The sequence below is a fragment of the Labrus mixtus genome, chromosome 7, assembly GCF_963584025.1.
Source record: "Labrus mixtus chromosome 7, fLabMix1.1, whole genome shotgun sequence".
Taxonomy (NCBI): Eukaryota; Metazoa; Chordata; class Actinopteri; order Labriformes; family Labridae; genus Labrus; species Labrus mixtus.
In genome coordinates this window covers 21279468-21296730 of record NC_083618.1, presented here as the reverse complement: position 1 = coordinate 21296730, position 17263 = coordinate 21279468, and the positions used below count along the sequence as shown (strand labels likewise).

Sequence of the window (17263 nt, the reverse complement as noted above, 5' to 3'; positions counted from 1 at the left end):
TGAGATCAAGGAAATGCACCAGCAGGTTAGGGTCTCGGTTCTTTGTTTTGATAACGATATAAAATGTACACAAAAAAAGGGAAGGTTGAGTGGAGGACAGGAAAGAGAGAAACGATAGACTGTAAAATAAACTCAGATGGGTTCGTTTTTTCCTCACCTTCAAGTTTTATTAATCTCATCAGACTGCAGAATAAATCCTCTCACTCTTTCATCCTGATCATTTTATTTTCTCTTCAGTCTTTTTATTTTACTTCATCAGCGTGTCAGAACACAGCCTTCGCTCCGTCCTCGTCTCAGTTTGAAAAGTTCAAGCATTAGTCGGTAAACTGGTCTACATGTCTATTAATTGGTCATTGGTGGAGCAGCAGCAGCAGCCAATCAGGAGCCAGTGTCGGTGTCCATGTCGTCAGTGTCATCGCCCTCCGAGCGACAGATCTCCTCCAGAGCGAGCTCTGACAGACGGAAAACAGAAACAATAAATTAGTCTCATTGAAGGTAAAAAAAAAAGTGACCTAATTGATTCTACTCTTTTACTCTTCAGGTAAAAGTTCACGATCATAAAAATGTGTCCTGAAAGAGTCAAAACTCAAAGAAGTTAATAATCAGAAGAATTTTTATTTAAGATGGATTGTAAATTAGTTTAACTCCAGAGAGTACATCAGGATAAATTTGGAAAAAGGGGTCGATGTTGTTTTCACACGTGCACAAAACTGTGTTCGGCCATCTTTTGGGGGCGAGCTGCATGTGTGAATGCTGTTTTGACACGACTTTACCCAGAGCTTTTTCCTGCTGATGTGTGAACACAGCAGAGAATATTCAGGGACAATTACTGCAGGTGAGCAGGCGTCTACAATCTTGGATTTCTGCAGCATCTTTTTTTTTTACCATCATGTCTGAGACTCTTCCTCCTTCCTGACCGAGATGGAAAGTTGAGGCCGTGAGGGACATTATGTGAATAAGCGACTAAAGAAGATTTCAGGGTCGGGCTCGAGAAATGTGTGAAAACAGCTCGACTGGTTCTAGCGGTTTTCGGTATGAAAGTTTAAATCCACAAGGAGGAAGCGTTTAGAGTTTGTACTGCTCTTACAGGACCTCACAGCTGCAAATATTCTCCTTTTTTTTTTTTTTTTTTTTTTTTATCTTTAGTGTGTGCGTGTTCATGTATGGATGTGTGTTCATACCCTCGCTCTCGCTCAGCTCGGGGATCTTCCTCAGCGTGTCTCGTACGGCGGGGATCACCTGGTCGTACATGTGCAGCAGCGGCCTGCAGCTCTCCGAGAAGCTGCCGTGATGCAGCAGCAGCCAGTGAAGCAGCAGCAGACACTCTCTGAGCAGAGACGCCGCCGTGCTCTGCCACCATGGCGACGAGGGGGCGGGGCACTGCTGCGAGGGCGAGGTCAGACCTGAAAAAAAAAAAAAAACAACAACCCTGATTGGTTATTGGATATATTGTTGTCATGCACAGTTTTAAAGGAAAATGTGGTGAATAACTTCAACATTTTAGATTCTTTTGGAGTCCTTGGCTTTTGTTTGAAATCTGAAATGTGAGCGACCTGTTGAGTCCGTCAGCTCCTGAGCACCTCGGAGATCCAACCACTGACGGTGGAAAACAATCACCACCGTCTGAACCAGCTGAGACACACAGAGTCGTTTGTAAATACAACTTCAACACGAGGTTACGTTTCACTTCATAGAGACCGATAGAGGCGGATTGAAAGGAGTGTTTTACCTCTGCGTTACAGGGACAGCTGCTGCGCTGGCTGCTGCTCCAGCTCTCTGCTCGCTGAGTCATCAGTCTGCTCAGCAAACGAACAACCTGACACACACACACACACACACACAAATAAATAAAACACAGTCTGAAAAGGAAGGACAGTCCATTCGTAACAAACTCAACTATCAGAGGGAGCCAGGCCAAACAAGAAACCTTTTTTTTTTTTTTTTTTTTTTAAAATAGCTGGCTTAAGTTTTCCACTTGAAATGAGAAATAAAGGACTATCTCTTGTGTTTAAATATTGAATTCTGGAGGTCAAGGAGACTCACGCTGACTGGTTGATTTCCTGCCTCATGCCTGGATGACTGAAGTGTTTGATAAACCTCACAGGTGGAAGCTTTTTGACTCATGTAATATTCTTTGGTTATTGTTAGAAATTCACCTTTTGTGCTTAAATTAAGCTTGTTTCACTCAGGCGTTAAGGACACCATGTCCATATCACAAACCCCATGCAAGAGATGAATTAAAAACACAAATATATATAATGCAGAAATCACCAGAAGAAGCAATGAGCCACGCTGTAAACTTGCTGTGGAGATGTTGTTGGGAACGAAATGACCAGGGAGTGAAGCAGCGAGCAGTGTGCAGACAGAATAAGCTCAGGGTCCAGCTGTTCAGCCTGGAGGAGGTGAACTAGATCAACTGCTGACCCTCAACTGTCAAGACAATTATCCCATGAGGTTGGCGAGGGACAGCACCCCCAACACAGTGGGAGGGGCGTCAGAGAGCTTCTAAAGTAAAAGCTTGTTGGATCTCCAAAATAGTCCAGTTTGTGTGAAAGATAACAAACCTTTAAAGTCTCTTCTTCTTGAATTCTCAACCACCTTTATCTGTCAGAACAACATCGTGTGATAACTTCAACTTCCTCTACAACCATGAAAAGACAACAACCCCGCTGTTATTATTTTACATCCCTGAATGTAAGGACAAGTCAGTGGCTGTTTCAAAACCGCCTACTCCATACTACTATCAAACTATCAAAATGACAGCCAGTCAGTGGTTATTTAGCAGAAAGCCCGGCCAGGCTAAGCTGTTTTCTGTTTTTAGAATGAGGAAGTAAACAACAGCCCAGCTGATGGCAAAAGCCGCGACAGCAGAGCATCCACTTAGAAATCCCTGGTCAGCCTTTTTTCAGACTCTACGATTTTGAGAATCAAAAAAGATAATGGGTGGTAAGATTGTGTGGTTCGGTCTGATTGTGATTGTTTCCACTGTTACGATTGGTCGATGTTTGGGCAGCAGTAGCTCAGTCTGTAGGGACTTGGGTTTGGAACCGGAGGGGTCGCCTGTTCAAGTCCCAGTGCGGACCAAGTCAGGAAGTTGGTCTGGTAGCTGGAGAGGAGCCAGTCCACTTCCTGAGCACTGCCGAGCTGCCGTTGAGCAAGGCACTGAGAAGACTGATCTGATGCATACTGTAGATTTTTCCTAAAACATCTGGGTATTTTTGGCATACTGTGGATCTCACATTTGTCCCCATACTGCATTTTGACCAAATCAGTAAACACTTCTGGTATAGTAGGCGGTTTTGGAAACAGCGAGTGTGTCCCTGAAGTGTGTGTGTGTGTGTGTGTGTTACCTGCAGGTCCAGAAGAATCCAGTCTGTGTGTGTAGCCTGATTGTCTGGTCGGGTCCTGATGAACTGGAACAACTTCAGGAACACACACGGGTCTAAAGAGAGAAAATTAAAAATATTGAACTCTAAAGTGAAGCCTGAACATTAGCGCAGATTCAGTCCTAAGGAATGAAGAAAGTCACCGTGCTGGGAGCAGAGCTGCTGAGACAGAGTCTGACGGTCGGACGTGGACATGAGGACAGACACACACTCTGAGACCGTCTGCAGCCTGCTGTCTGCTGACAAACACGCACACACCACCTGCAACACGCACTGCAACCTGAGAGACACAGAGACAGAGCGCAGACCAATAAAGTGGATTTAGAACAAGAAACTTCAGACATGTTTTGGGGAGCTGAGAATTCTTCAAACTGAATGAAAATGAGGAGAATGTGTGACCTTTAAAGATCCAAACAGCTAAAAAAGGAGCGCACTCGACAGTAAACACGAGTCCAGGTGCACGACCGAAACAAGACTAAAAAGATACAGAAAAGTCAGCACACAAAGGTCCTTTTAGTTTCCTTTATCCGGGTACGCTGATGAAGGCCTAGTGCTGAATTGTGCCTGTTGTTGTTTTGCTGTTTTTACCCAGATAAGGACAATTGTGTGCTGACTTTTCTGTCTCTTTTCTGACCTTTAAAGATCACCTGTTAAGTGAATCATTGACTGTGATGATTTTTTATTGCATTATCTGGGGTTATAGGGAGTTTTTACTAAAAGTGTGTTCAGAACTGTAAATGGTAGATGATTAATGGACTTCAGCTTGTATATTTCTTTTCTCGTCTTCTGACTACTCAAAGCTCTTTTACACCGCAGGTCACACCTACACACACTGATGGTAGAGGCTGCTCTTTAAAGTGACCATCAGAAGTAACTAATCCATTCATACACAGCAGAAGAAGCAGTGGGAGCAATTTGGGGTTAAGTGTCTTGCCCAAGGACACATAGGACATGTGGCTGTAAGAGCTGGGGATCAGACCAGACACAACTGAGCCACAGCTGCCCCCTACTGTCCACTCAGTAGAAAGGGTAAAGATAAACTTAATCAGCATTTTATTTCCTCAAACTGAAACTAAAAGTGATCTTTGTGAAGCAGATAAAGGTTAGTCCCTCCAGTTATCACCAGTCACTGTTATGTCACCACAGTAACAGTAAAAGAATCTGCTGGTACTTTACAGCAAGATGTTACACAACCTCTGACAGTTCGTGGAAAAGTCATAAACCAAACACTCACTCACTCCCTAGTCAACCACTCCTCCACCTCCAGCATTATTCATCCCAGGTGAGTGTTGCATCATGCGTGTGTGTGTGTGTTTGATATGCATTTAGAGGAATCAAAGGAGTAAGCACTGTGTTGATGTGAGCTGAAGGGTGCGTCAGAGTGCTTCAGGTTTCATGACATCTTCACTTCTCCCCTCCGGCTCACACAAACATAGAAATCAAACATTCTTTAACTACAGTCAACACGTCTGTTCGACTTTCTACGACCTCTTTTTTGATCCCAATCATCCTTCTTAATAAAATATAAATCAAGACAATATGCTCCTAGTTTGGTAAAACATTACACTGCTGATCTCTACACAAAATCACATACCTACTTCTGAGTGTTGTAAACTAGTTATGACAATAACAGTCAAAATAAACCAAACAGAAGTGTTAATTCCATGGGAAGATCATTCAAATTATACTCTAAAGACTTAGAGCACACTAGGTAAAGTTGTCCCGTACAGTGCTTAAGCTCGATTGTGACTGACATTAGTCAAACAACAAACTGGACTTTAGTGGTGAAGAGTGCTTACAGATTGCCTTGTGTGAGTGCACCCTCTAAAGGCCTGAAATGATAATGGAGTTAAATTCATAGATGTGAGAGATAAAGGATGGAAGAAGCAGAACGTTCAAAAAATAAATCAAGATGGTCGACAAATATACGCAGGAGGCTGTAAACATGCCTGGCAAAGTTACTTTGTGGGAAACATTGTCATGGATTAATAAAAATCAATCAACATTTCAAATCAGAAAATCCAGAAATCTGGATAAATCCTTCAATTGAGTTTATTGTTTATTTTCTATTTTATCAATTAAATTTCATACATTCCGGAAATTGGTCTGGTAGCTGGAGAGGTGCCAGTCCACATGCTGAGCACTGTCGAGGTGCCCTTGAGCAAGGCACCTAACCCCCCCACCAGCTCAGGAGCGCCCAATGTGGGTAGCCCCCTCACCCTGAGACCTCTCCATCAATGCATGTCCATAAGATCCTGTTTGTGCATGTTTGTGTAGCATGTTTACTAGACAGAGTGTAAAAAACTAATTTCCCCTCGCTGGATCAATAAAGTATTCAAAATCTGTTGTATTTGTTTGTTACTTTACACTGAATGTAAAGATGGGGATGAGATCTCTGTTTATCTTTCTTGCAGGTATCAGAGTGGACACCTTTAGGTTTGTGTGTGTACCTGTCAGTGTGTGTGTCTTTCGTCCTCTGAATGAGGACACACAGTGTCTTCATGGCACTGAGGACGAGCTCCTCCCTCTGTGAACTGCTCTCACTACCACCTGTACCTGCTTCACAGAGCCGCAACACTGACTGCAGCAAGGCATTCTGGGAGCACAGACCCACATCTGCAGCAGAGCACTCCACCTACAAGAAGAGGGAGGGAGAAGGATTTGGTTTTTGTTTCACTCAAATCTTTGTTTTATAACAATAAATCTTTGTTTTATAACAATAAATCTTTGTTTTTATAATTACAAAGACTAAAAGTGTGTCGTTTCTTATCACAGAGCTGATATCTTGAAATGCACATTTTTACGTTCAGTGGGGGAAAATAAAGGTGAATACAGTTTATACCTTTTTGTCCGTGTCTCTGCTCCGACTGTCTTTTGACACCACAGCCTGCACCACCTAAAACAACATCAAAAAGATCAAACAGTCAGCAGCAGATTCAGAAAAACACTCGACAGGGAGATGATGATTGGCTCACTCTGAAAAGGATGAGACAACGTTTTCTGTCTTTATCATCACAGGAGTGTTTCTTGTTCTCGTCTTTGAAACATGTTTGGAAGGATTTTAAAAGAGAAATGGTGAACATGAGATTCTTGGAGATCTACCAGTTTGTGAAATTCCAGTTTATTGAAGTTTTCTAGTTTGATGTTTTGGTGCCTTGAGGCAGACGTTGTAGAGAGACTGTGATTGACTGGTCAGACTCAGGAGCAGTCTGCTTGGAATTATCTAGATATTTTCAGGAGTGCATGTGTGAAAACACCAGAGTGAACTGATATCTGACATTTGGAAATCTACATGTCAACATTTAGTGGCTCTGCTTAGTCGTTAAAAGTGTCTGTTGTGTCACCTCGTCGCTGTGGGCGAGCAGCAGGTAGAGGAGCCTCAGAGCAGCCAAACCCGAGTCCTCCACACTGAAACCAGTCAAACCAGTCTCCTCCAGGATCCCTGGTCCAGAAGCATGAGCAGTACGGCCCGCTGGGAGCGAGCTGGCAGCAGCAGAGTTTGAACTCGTGCTTTCAGAAGACGAGGACCGGAGCGTGTCGAGGGCCTGACAGAGTCGAGACAGGTGGAGGTCCAGCAGGGGGAGGAGGAGGACGGCTCCAGGACACGACCTTTAAACCAGAACAAGATAGACTTCAAATTTTGTTTAAATAAATATCTTCATCAGTGGATTATAAACTCTTCTGAAAGGAGGGAAAACAGACTACAGAAGTTATCTTCATTAACATAATGGTCTCATGGTGGTGTTCAGTGTTGTGGTATTTTTAAAGCTGTTGTTACACGATGTGGTCACAAGAGGGCTCTGCTCTCCACACAAACGTTCAGCCATAACCTTCTTCTATACTACTGGTTTCTTTAGTGAGCAGATATCAGAGTTAGTAGAACAGTAAGTCAGTCTTACCTTTTGTTTCTGCCGCTGGCTGCAGCTTCTGCTCGGCTCTGACTCAGCATGTTGAGTCCAGTTACAGCCAAACTCTGGACCAGACTCGGAGCAGCTCTGGGAGCTCCACCGGCACTTACACTGGCTGCAGCGTCAGAGGGAAAACCTCCTGACAGTCTGCTGAAAACATAACATAACAGCAACAAAGCACAAAAAAACACCTCTCCATTAATCAACTTGTTTCATTTATGGTTATGAACATACTGCTGTAACAAACATGTTTAACAATGCACTGTGTAACACATATTCACTTCTTCCCCTGTTGTCATGGTTACAGTGCTGGGGTTTTTTACCTGGACGTCAGGTGGTTGTCCGTTAGACTCATGGACAGCAAGTGAGAGAGGCCGAGGCTGCTGGGAGACAAAGGCTGCTGCAGCAACAACCCCAGCAGGACGCCACCTGGAGGACAAAACAACACACACATAAACGTACAAACACAGTTTCTGCAGAGGGGGATGACATATTCTGACATTTAGAAAAGCTGCAACTATAATAGGCCCGACATTTCCCATGATGCAGCTGGACGTTATCTTTCATCCATCCCTCACTGCTGGCAAATGTCTTCATCTTTAAAATGCCACAGCACGAGATCATAACGCAGGTTTTCTGTCAAATATCGGAGAAGTCAAACCTAACAGCCATGACTACACGGTGGTACCTGACCAATCATCACAACTGATGTGATGCCGTTGCAAGGGAGAGGGGCGGGGCTAGACGACAGCCGCAAAGAAGACTGTAAAGGATTAAAAAAAACACTTGTTCTTTTGAACTGAACACATTTTTCCTTTGTCTCATAGCTTCATTTCTTAGCAAATGGTAAAAGGAGTTGACCTTTTCTAGCGCTTTTACACCGCATGTCACACCTACACATTCACACCCATAAATAAATAAATGAAACTTTTGTTTTATTTTTATATGAATAGGTGGAGAGTTATCTGTCAGATAACCAAACATATTTGACTTAGTTTCAGGTTTAGTGTTTGCATTCTTCTTCTTGCAGAGCTGCTCTGCAGACAGACTCACCTCTGTGTTGCAGGTGTGCCGGTCTGACAGACAGGAAGGGATCTGGGCGAGTTACTTCCAGTCTGTCTCCAGATTTGCTGCTGGACCCCCTGTCTGCAAGAAAACACACAAACACACACGTCAACGGAAGTCCTGAAGAACAGACATCGTCACATCAGACACTCGTCACCCTCATTACCCAACCCACCGTCTCGCCGCGTCTTCACCGGGGTCGTTCTGGTCGGGATGCCGGCTCCAAACATCTCCTTGGTGATGAAACCGTTTGCTGTTGGAGAGGACGAGTTGCTGCTGCTCCCATGATGCAGCTGGGCCAGACTGCTAAGTACTTTAGGACTGAGAGAGAGAAAAGAGGATAACCAATAAGATTTGAGTCTGACACTGATCAGTCAGTCAGTCAAACGTCTTGTTCACATTTGCAGAAAACTTCACTTCTCAGACTTGATTTGACAGCCTTCAAGTATTTTTCCAAATGAAGTCTGAGTGAGCTGATGAGAGAACACAGCAGGATATAATAAAGAGAATTCACCTTGAGCGAGGGGGAGGTGGTGCATGTAATTAAACTCCTGCGTTACGTTGTTCTGTTTTCTGTCTTCTCCATTCTTTTATTCATATTGTGACATGACATGAAGCATTGACATATTCTCTTCATACTCTGTTGATTCGTCAGCCACTTTCGCATTGTTCTTTGTACGTCATGTATTGCCTCATGAGATCCCCCATGGTCCCCCCTCCTGTCCGACAGGGATAACCTCCTGCTGTGAGGTTGATGTGTGAAACAAGTTTAGGTCGCTTTCAGGGACAGTCCTCTAGGAGTGCATAATGTGAAAACGCCTATACATGTTTATTTTTCTGGAGCCACAGCTGGCACCTATATTTTAATCTTGACTCCCTGACAAATTATTGCTCCCTTGAGTCTTGTTTAACTTTTTTTCTACACCACAAACTCTGTAGCGTTTTTCACACACTGTCTCCAAAAAAAATGTCTTGAGAATTTCAGACAGCCTGCCCCTGAAATCATCATGAGTTGCCTTTTCATAAATGTCCCCCAGAGTGTGAAGTTTGGAGGAGGCCCTGTACTGACATTTGTTTTGGCCTTTGAATCAATGCTCCGTGTAATTGGATGTAATCACAGGATGAACCAAAGACCGGAAAAGAACATACTGGTGATCAGAAAAGAGAAACAGGAAGAAGCTGCGTCGTTATGGTCACAATGATCGAACCGGTCGTACGATTCAAACATCATCAGCCCCTCCCACTTTCTTAAGGTGAATATGTGTAGGGCTTAAACGGGCATGCATTATCTCGTCAACAATTTAAAAACCAAGGATATTCAGTTGACAGTGGAATAAAAAGGGAAACTTATAAAACAATAAATTCAAAATAGATGTTATGATGACCTACCTGTTTCTAGGCAGCGGTGAGGCCGTCTTGTTTTTGTCTGTACTGAGTTTGGTCTTCATTTCATTGATCTCTGCTTCTTTAAACTGCAGCTCCGTCTGCAAAGACTGGACCTGGAAATGGACAACACGTCATAATCAGGCTATTTTAAGGATTTTATGTACTGCATATTCGTGTGTGTGTGTGATGTTCACCCCCCTCACCTTCCTGTTGAGCTCCTTCTCTCTCTCGCTGTGCTCTCTCTGCCTCTGAGTCTCCAGCAGGATCTGGTTCTGCCTCTGGGCCTCCTTCTCCTGCTGAGTTCCTTTCAGAGAGTCCCTGAGGACCCGGATCTCGCCGCTCTTCAGCACAATCTCCTCCTCCACCTCCTTCAACTAATGACACACACACACAATAACAAATACCAGATTCATCCAGAGTCTGTTCTCAGCTGGCACGAATCACTGAATGTAATATTATAACACACTGCTTTGATTTGAGAGATCCTCACGCTGGTCCCATCATTTATATCTTTACACTGTCCTACATGGTGTGCATATCAAACTTTTTGGGTCCAGACTAGTGTGTAAGTTACTGAGGGCTAACATCAGATATCAGGTCCAGTTGAGAAGTTTTTGTATCGATAGGCAAATATAATATATAATATGTGTTTCAAAAACTAAAAAGAGCGGTTCAAACGTTTTGCCATAAAACAAATTGGGTAATGTTTGTTTCCACTACATATTTTACTGCCATTTTAAGAGTTTGGATTTATTTTTAAAATGTCTGTGAACCTCACCTTCCTCTTTAGCTCTGCATGCTGAGCCTCCAGCTGACTGTGGGAGTCTTCTCTGTCTGACCCGAACTGCTGCTGCCTGCTGCCTGAACACACAAAACATCAGAGGTTTGTCAGCAAAAAGAAAACAGCAACATTATTGTATCAATTTCTCAGATTATTGTCATCATACATCCATTCATATAATTATAAACGTGCCTACTAAATATATGAAATATTCTCATAAAATCTCCCCTAACTGTTGTCTTACACTGATTGTATGTCCAAACATCAGTCTCAAACTGACTCTGAAGCGTCAGTGTTTAGCCAGCTCTGCATCGGTCTGTAAACCTTTCTGCGTTCTAACCTCTCTCCATTTTTCAAAAGCATCTCCAATATTGATCCTAGTTTGAGCACGTTTCTGCTCGTGGAGCTTATTAGAAACATGCAGAGGCTTTTTAGGTCGGGTACAATCACTTCTATCTGAACCACTTCTCTTGCCCGCTTCCATCGCTGCAACACCTGTTGGTTTGACCTGATAACTGCTCTCATATCTGACAAACCGAGGGGCGTCCAAAACGGCCGTGTGGGAGTGTCTTAAAACCGCCTACCTTCTCTGGTCCAAACAAATCCAGACCATTCGGACCAGAATCTAAAGTTAGAAGGAGGACATACTGGCTGCTGCATTGTTGTCAGGGAAGCCAGCACTTCAACATAGCATGTTTCCGTAATGTCTGATCATATAGTAAGGTCACGTTATCATTTAATTAAGTAGATATCTTACTGATTGGAGCTTTAATTGTATGGCTTGTTATTCTACAAAAATAGAATAATGACATCACTATGAAAAAATAGTATGTTAATAAAAATGTTTGCAATGGTTTACATAACAGTAAGTGTCATAAAGGAACATTTTCACTGAAATGAAGTGTATTCAACAGCTACCATGAGGAAGATAATCTCAAAGCTGATGAATGATTTGAAAAATGATCCGCAGAAATGTAGAGGAAATATTCCATATTTAGTCCTTTACATGTGACCATATTTTAAAAAACACAAAAAGAGTCATACAAGTTCAGTTTAGCTCTAAACTCACCATGAAGCTCTCTCTTTGGTGTCCCAGCATTCCCTCTGATGCTGCTGCCGAATCCAAACGTGTTCTCTCTGCTCTGATTGTTTGTGGTTTTGTTCACAGATTTGCTCGACCCTGCAGATGATGACCCTGCAGACCCACGGGCCGGCTCCATCGGTTTGGTCACCGGTTTAGACTCATGTCCAGACGCAGCGGTTGAGGTGACGGCCTGGGAGGCGATGACGTCAATCTCATCCAAGTCATCCTGTGTGAAATCATCGTCACCTCCAAATGGGTCGTCAAAGGGCATCGCTGTCACAACATCATGGTTCAGGCCTCGGAGGCGCTTTGTGGGGGGGTAGTTCATGCTGAGGGGAGGAAGAGGAGAGAGGCAGACAGATTAACCAGTCGCAAATCCCTGATCAATTAGGACAGTTTTTCTAATAACACACATGATGATTTAAGTATAAAACCAGGAAAGGGGCTTGATACCCACATCATGTAGGTGCAGCAGGGTAATACAAAAAACATGAGAGAGAAGAAGATATGCCTGCACACTTGCGCCAATGTCACAAAAAGGTTTTTTTTAACCAAAATCATCCCACTTCATCTAAAAATATAAGAAATTACTGAAAAATGTTTTTTTTCTCCTGGTCGATTTGACCAATTCTAAACATGCCACATTGTTTAAATGGTTTAAATGGTTGGTCGGTACAGTAAGGAGATCAGTTCATGTAAAAATAGATTATTAGATATAAATAAAGCTGTCCTCTATGATGCTGGTGGTGGGTTTTAAATTTAATACATTATGGTTTCATGTATTTTTAGATTATATAGCTTTAGATTTAGAAACCCTAAAACAGTGGACGTCATAGCTTAAAGTCCTTGAAGTCTGTCAGTAAGTCCACATTATTTATACACCCCCAAAATCAAAGCAGTCTGGAACAGGGTCTGCATAAAGAGAACTAAACCAGTTTCTGTTTGTGGTCTTAAAAGGAGTGAAAACTGCGCATGCGCACTTCAGAGCAAAATGACTCGATGCTGTTAGTAAATGTTTGACAGTAAATGACAAAGTGTATCTATCTGTTTGTTCGTGTGTTACCTTGTTTCCCCTCAGTACTGTTGTCTTACCTGTTGGCTAAAAAGTCGTCGCGAGATTAGTAGCTTACGTTAGCTTTGATTTCAATGACATGTTAGCATGCTAAGCTAACACAGCTAACTCCATCAGAACATTATTAGAATAACGGAGGTTAACTCCTAATTCAAAAGATGGAACTGGTGTCTGATAAAAGGCGTATGTACTCTGACTTGACCTCGGCATTAAAAAAAACATAAAAGGGCCGGACAGTTGAGAAGCAGCTAAACACGAAGAAGTTTAAGATGTGAGGATAACTGGATGTTGTTCTGCCCGCCCCGCTACCGCTGACAAATTGGCCAATCACAGCTCGCTCTGACAGCCTGACCAATCATAGGCGCCCATGCGCAGCACTGGAAACTGTACAGGTCCCTGTTTGAGACAAACTGTACTGAACGCGCAAATGAGGGAAAGATAGGATTTTAAAAAGTGTTTGACCAGCGTTATATGAAATATTTATGTCAACTGCAAACAGGTTGAAATACATTTTAACGAATAGTTAAAAATATTGGAAATGTTTAATCATTTTTTGGCTCGTTTTTAATAAAATATAATGTCAGCATTAGTGGCTGGTTTACTTTGCTAAGCACATTAAAAACGGAGAAATCAGTATCAGAAATACTTTATTAATACCGGAGGGAAATTCGGTCATTACAGTTACAGCACAGTTAGTCCAGTCACTGAGTGAGATTTAAGCTTAAAATTAAAGTAAATTGTTTTCCACAATTTCCCAGTTTGGGATCAATAAAGTAATTCTATTCTAAACAAATTTGTAAAATCTTTGCACATGACTAACAATGTAGTTGTCTGCTGCTCTTTACAAATAAAAAAAACAAGTTTTGTATCAGTGCTACAGTTTTACATGGAGATAACTTTAGTTTTTTTTCTTTTTCAACATTTCTTACAATCAATTACAAAAATAATATTGTGGCTTTCTGGCTGTTGTATTTTTTTGTGTTGTTCTCATCTCTGCCCCAGCCCTAATAATATAAATGTTTGCCTCTTAGCCTTAATATAATCAAGATGGATACTTTATAAAACATTCACCTCCCATACAGTGTGTACGAATAAAGAAGTGAGCCTACTCTGTTTCTGTACCAGGCTGCAAAAATATTTATTTCTGCTGTAAAAATTGACACTTCAATATTGGCCCTAAAGGGGATCCCTTGGCTTTTGCGGCCAGCCTCAAGTGGATACTTATGGAACTGCAGCTTATTTTGCACTTGAGCATCATTTTTCAACACCAGAGGTTGCTGCTTGGTTTTGACCCATTTAAGATCGGTTAACAATTCAGCCACTACTCCTTGTAGCTCTGACGTATAAGGGCAACTATACGTCCCTCCAAAAATATGGGTGAGACCAAGGAAGGGAATCAGGATTGGTCTTCAGTAACACCACACCTTCTTCTTCTCCTAATGGAAGTATAATAAAACCAACCTCCTCGACTGGCCAACGTGAATAGAAACAAAATCATCCACGTTGCCTTTGAAACTCACTGGTTTTCTGATATTGAAATTTTGGGCTTATTTTTCCTTCTTTTTCTTCTTTGTAAGGAAAATGTAATAATTTGCTCCTTTGCAAAAACCTTCAGTGTGAATCTAATTAGCTGCCACAGTTTTTATTCATCTTATTAAAAAGGCAAGTGATGTTAATATAAATCCCTCTATGTACACTCTACACATGCAGAATCTTCTCGTGGCTTCTCAGCAACAGTAAGAGTACTTTCCATTTATAGACAGAGACAGGTCTATGTGTGTGTGTGTGTGTGTGTGTCGCAGCTCAGGCTCTACAGTATGTAACTCTGACACATGCTCTCTCTCTCTCTCTCTCGCTCTCTCTCCGCCTCCGTACTTCAGTTCAGAAATGGCAGAGCTCAGCGACAGGCATCCAGATGCACCCATCATCATCATCATTATCTGCAGCAGGAGCAAGACACACACACACACACACACACACACACACACACACACACAATTATTGCCTATATCTGCAACACCTTAATACAAACAGTATCTGTGGCGTTCTGCAGCTCTTCGTATTTTAAACAGTGAATGTGGAGGGGAAAATGTACACATCTACAAATACGTTTGCAGGAGAGCTGGTAGCCATGGAAACCAAACAGTCAGAGCAGGGCCAGTGAGTGAATCAGTTAAAATTCAGCCTACATACATGCGTGTATGTGTGTTACCGCAGAGCATGTGAGCGGCTATAAGGCTCATGTGACTGTTTCTTATTCCGTCCGCTGAGGATAGGAGACATCTCTGGCTGCTCTCCTCTGCAGCGTCGCCTCGGGAGGTTCGAGAGCGCAGCCACCATCCAGTCAGAGCGAGAGATGTGTTACATTAAGGTGGAGAGGATGCCCCGTGTGATGTGATATTGAAAGACAGATATTAAAAAAAACAAAAAACGCTCTACTGGAAGTCACTGAGTTCAAACGCAGCAAGTTTATGTATAGAGTTCAAACCCGTGAGAAAAGGAAAACCAGCTACGCTCAGGTTACCATGACCTACATCGCCCTCCTATACCCTTCATACACCAGAGGCCTGTACTTCAACTTAGACATACACAGTTCATCTTTTGGTTATATATGGCTTCACTAACCCTGATGTTTGGTAAATGGATTTCAGCTTGTATAGCTTTTCCAGCTTCCTGACCACTCAAAGTGCTTTTACACCGCAGGTCACACCTACACATTCACACACTGATGGACGAGGCCGCTATGTGAAGTGACCATCAGTATAAACAAATCAATTCATACACATTCACACGCCGCCAACAAAACAGTGGGAGCAACTTGGATTTAAGTGTCTTGCCCAATGATAAATTCAGACATGTATCTGCAGCAGCTGGGGATCAAACCCCCGACCCTCCGGTTGGGAGACGACCGACTCTACCGCTGAGCCCAAATTTGAAATAAACACCAGGTACTTGTGCCTTAATTAAATAATAAGCACTCGGTGAAGACATCCCTTATCCCAATATGCCCCCATGCCGAACTGAAAAGGTACATAACCTAACTCTAAGGCCCCAAGTTGCCACGTGTAATTCAAAATCTTGAATAAAATTACCTGCTCACAAAACCAAAACACTGGTTGATTGACAGACTCAGTCAAATTATACTGAAGTTCAAATTACAGAACAATCGTGTTTATTCACATTAAAACTGAACTGGAGTCCAGTGAGCAAGAAACCTGAACAAATGTTTGATGGCTGATAATTCACTGAAGTTAATCACAAAGCAGGAGTGCTGTGATGTTGCTTTCCTCATGTTTGGTTAGTGCGGAAGAGACTCGTTTGTTGGCCCTGAGAATATCCACATCCAGATCGAGGCCACTCCTCGGCCCAATTTTCCCACGGCCCACGGTAGAAACTTTGGGGTTATATTTGACAGTGACCTCAGTTTTAATCAAAACAGTAATTCAATTGAGCTTTTATTGACTTAGGAACATCTCAAAGATCAGGTCAATTTAAAAAACATGTATGCTTCTATTTCTTCACATCTTGATTATTGTAATGTCCCCTTTTTTTACCCGCCTCAGTACAAGAGCTGTAGCACAACTTCAGACTGTACAGAACTCCGCAGCCAGACTTCTCATGGGGACAGAGCACACTTCTCACATCACCACTGTTTTAGCTGTCACTGCACTGGTTGACAATTTCTTTTAAAATTTGCACCTGAATACTTAAGTGAGCCTTTAAAGATAAAGATGTATTTATATTTTTTTGTGCCTTTATTGGGGAGACAGGACAGCGGATAGAGCTGTAAATTGGGGAGACAGATTGAGTAATAAAAGGTGAGAAAGTAGCCACCGGATGAATTCAAACCCAGGCCGACTGCTTTGAAGACTATAGCCTCTGTACATGTGATGTGCTGAACAAACCACTCGGCCACTGGCACTCTTTAAACAAGACTTTAACACCTTAGTACCCAAGGAGACATTTTAGGCTGTGTTCACACTGAAGCCAAAAGTGACCTGTAACTCAGGTCTGATATTTCCATGACAGTGTGAACAGCTCAAGTCACATAAGAGCTGATCTTTACAAATCAGATTTGACCCACTTTCATATGTGGATTCCCACCGTGTTCTGAAACAGGCCACGTTTGAAAACTAATGTGAACAGCCAAACAAAAAAAATCAGATCTGAGCAAAAAAATCAGAGTTGAGCATTAAGGCTTGCAGTGTGAACACAGACTTAGACCAGCCTCATCGGGCTTGAGTCAAGGTTGCGGTCAAAGGGTGATCGAGCTCATGCTATGATTGCACCTCGGCTCTGGAACATTCACTTTGTATTCAATCAGCGGACACAATTTCTGCTTTAAGACTCATTTTTACAGACTCGCCTTTTAAACTGACAGATTGTTTCATACAAGCTCCGGTGCATTTTTGAACGGAACATTTGTGATTGGCTTTTTTTTAACTTGGTTGTGTTTTATCTGTACATCTCAGTGTTGCTGTTCTTGTGTTTACATTTGTGATTATCCCTTTTAAAATGCTTCACTGCAGCACTTGACTTGCTTCTGTCTTGAAAAGTGCTTACAAATAAATATATTATTAT

General features: G+C 42.4%; 2 protein-coding genes across 4 annotated transcripts in view; both read right to left on the bottom strand.

Annotated features, from left to right (window-relative positions):
- The window catches only part of LOC132976955 (CMP-N-acetylneuraminate-beta-galactosamide-alpha-2,3-sialyltransferase 2-like), a 259673-nt gene that overhangs the window by 98680 nt on the left and 143730 nt on the right, over nt 1-17263 (bottom strand). The window lies entirely within an intron of this gene.
- The window catches only part of atrip (ATR interacting protein), a 486763-nt gene continuing 469627 nt past the window's right edge, over nt 128-17263 (bottom strand). Inside the window, exons 2-19 of one of the 3 annotated variants that reach the window (XM_061041246.1) lie at nt 12703-12733; nt 11596-11939; nt 10524-10606; nt 9949-10119; nt 9749-9858; nt 8535-8680; nt 8348-8440; nt 7618-7723; nt 7286-7444; nt 6731-6995; nt 6229-6282; nt 5837-6021; nt 3530-3666; nt 3351-3442; nt 1730-1816; nt 1554-1632; nt 1182-1403; nt 128-452 (exon numbers count right to left, since the gene is read on the bottom strand). In XM_061041246.1, coding sequence (XP_060897229.1) covers nt 379-452; nt 1182-1403; nt 1554-1632; nt 1730-1816; nt 3351-3442; nt 3530-3666; nt 5837-6021; nt 6229-6282; nt 6731-6995; nt 7286-7444; nt 7618-7723; nt 8348-8440; nt 8535-8680; nt 9749-9858; nt 9949-10119; nt 10524-10606; nt 11596-11938 — 2406 coding nt within the window. In that variant the 5' untranslated portion in view covers nt 11939; nt 12703-12733 and the 3' untranslated portion in view covers nt 128-378. Of the gene's footprint in view, nt 453-1181; nt 1404-1553; nt 1633-1729; nt 1817-3350; nt 3443-3529; nt 3667-5836; nt 6022-6228; nt 6283-6730; nt 6996-7285; nt 7445-7617; nt 7724-8347; nt 8441-8534; nt 8681-9748; nt 9859-9948; nt 10120-10523; nt 10607-11595; nt 11940-12702; nt 12998-17263 lie in introns of those variants that run through there. The other 2 variants (XM_061041245.1, XM_061041247.1) reach the window with 2 other exon arrangements.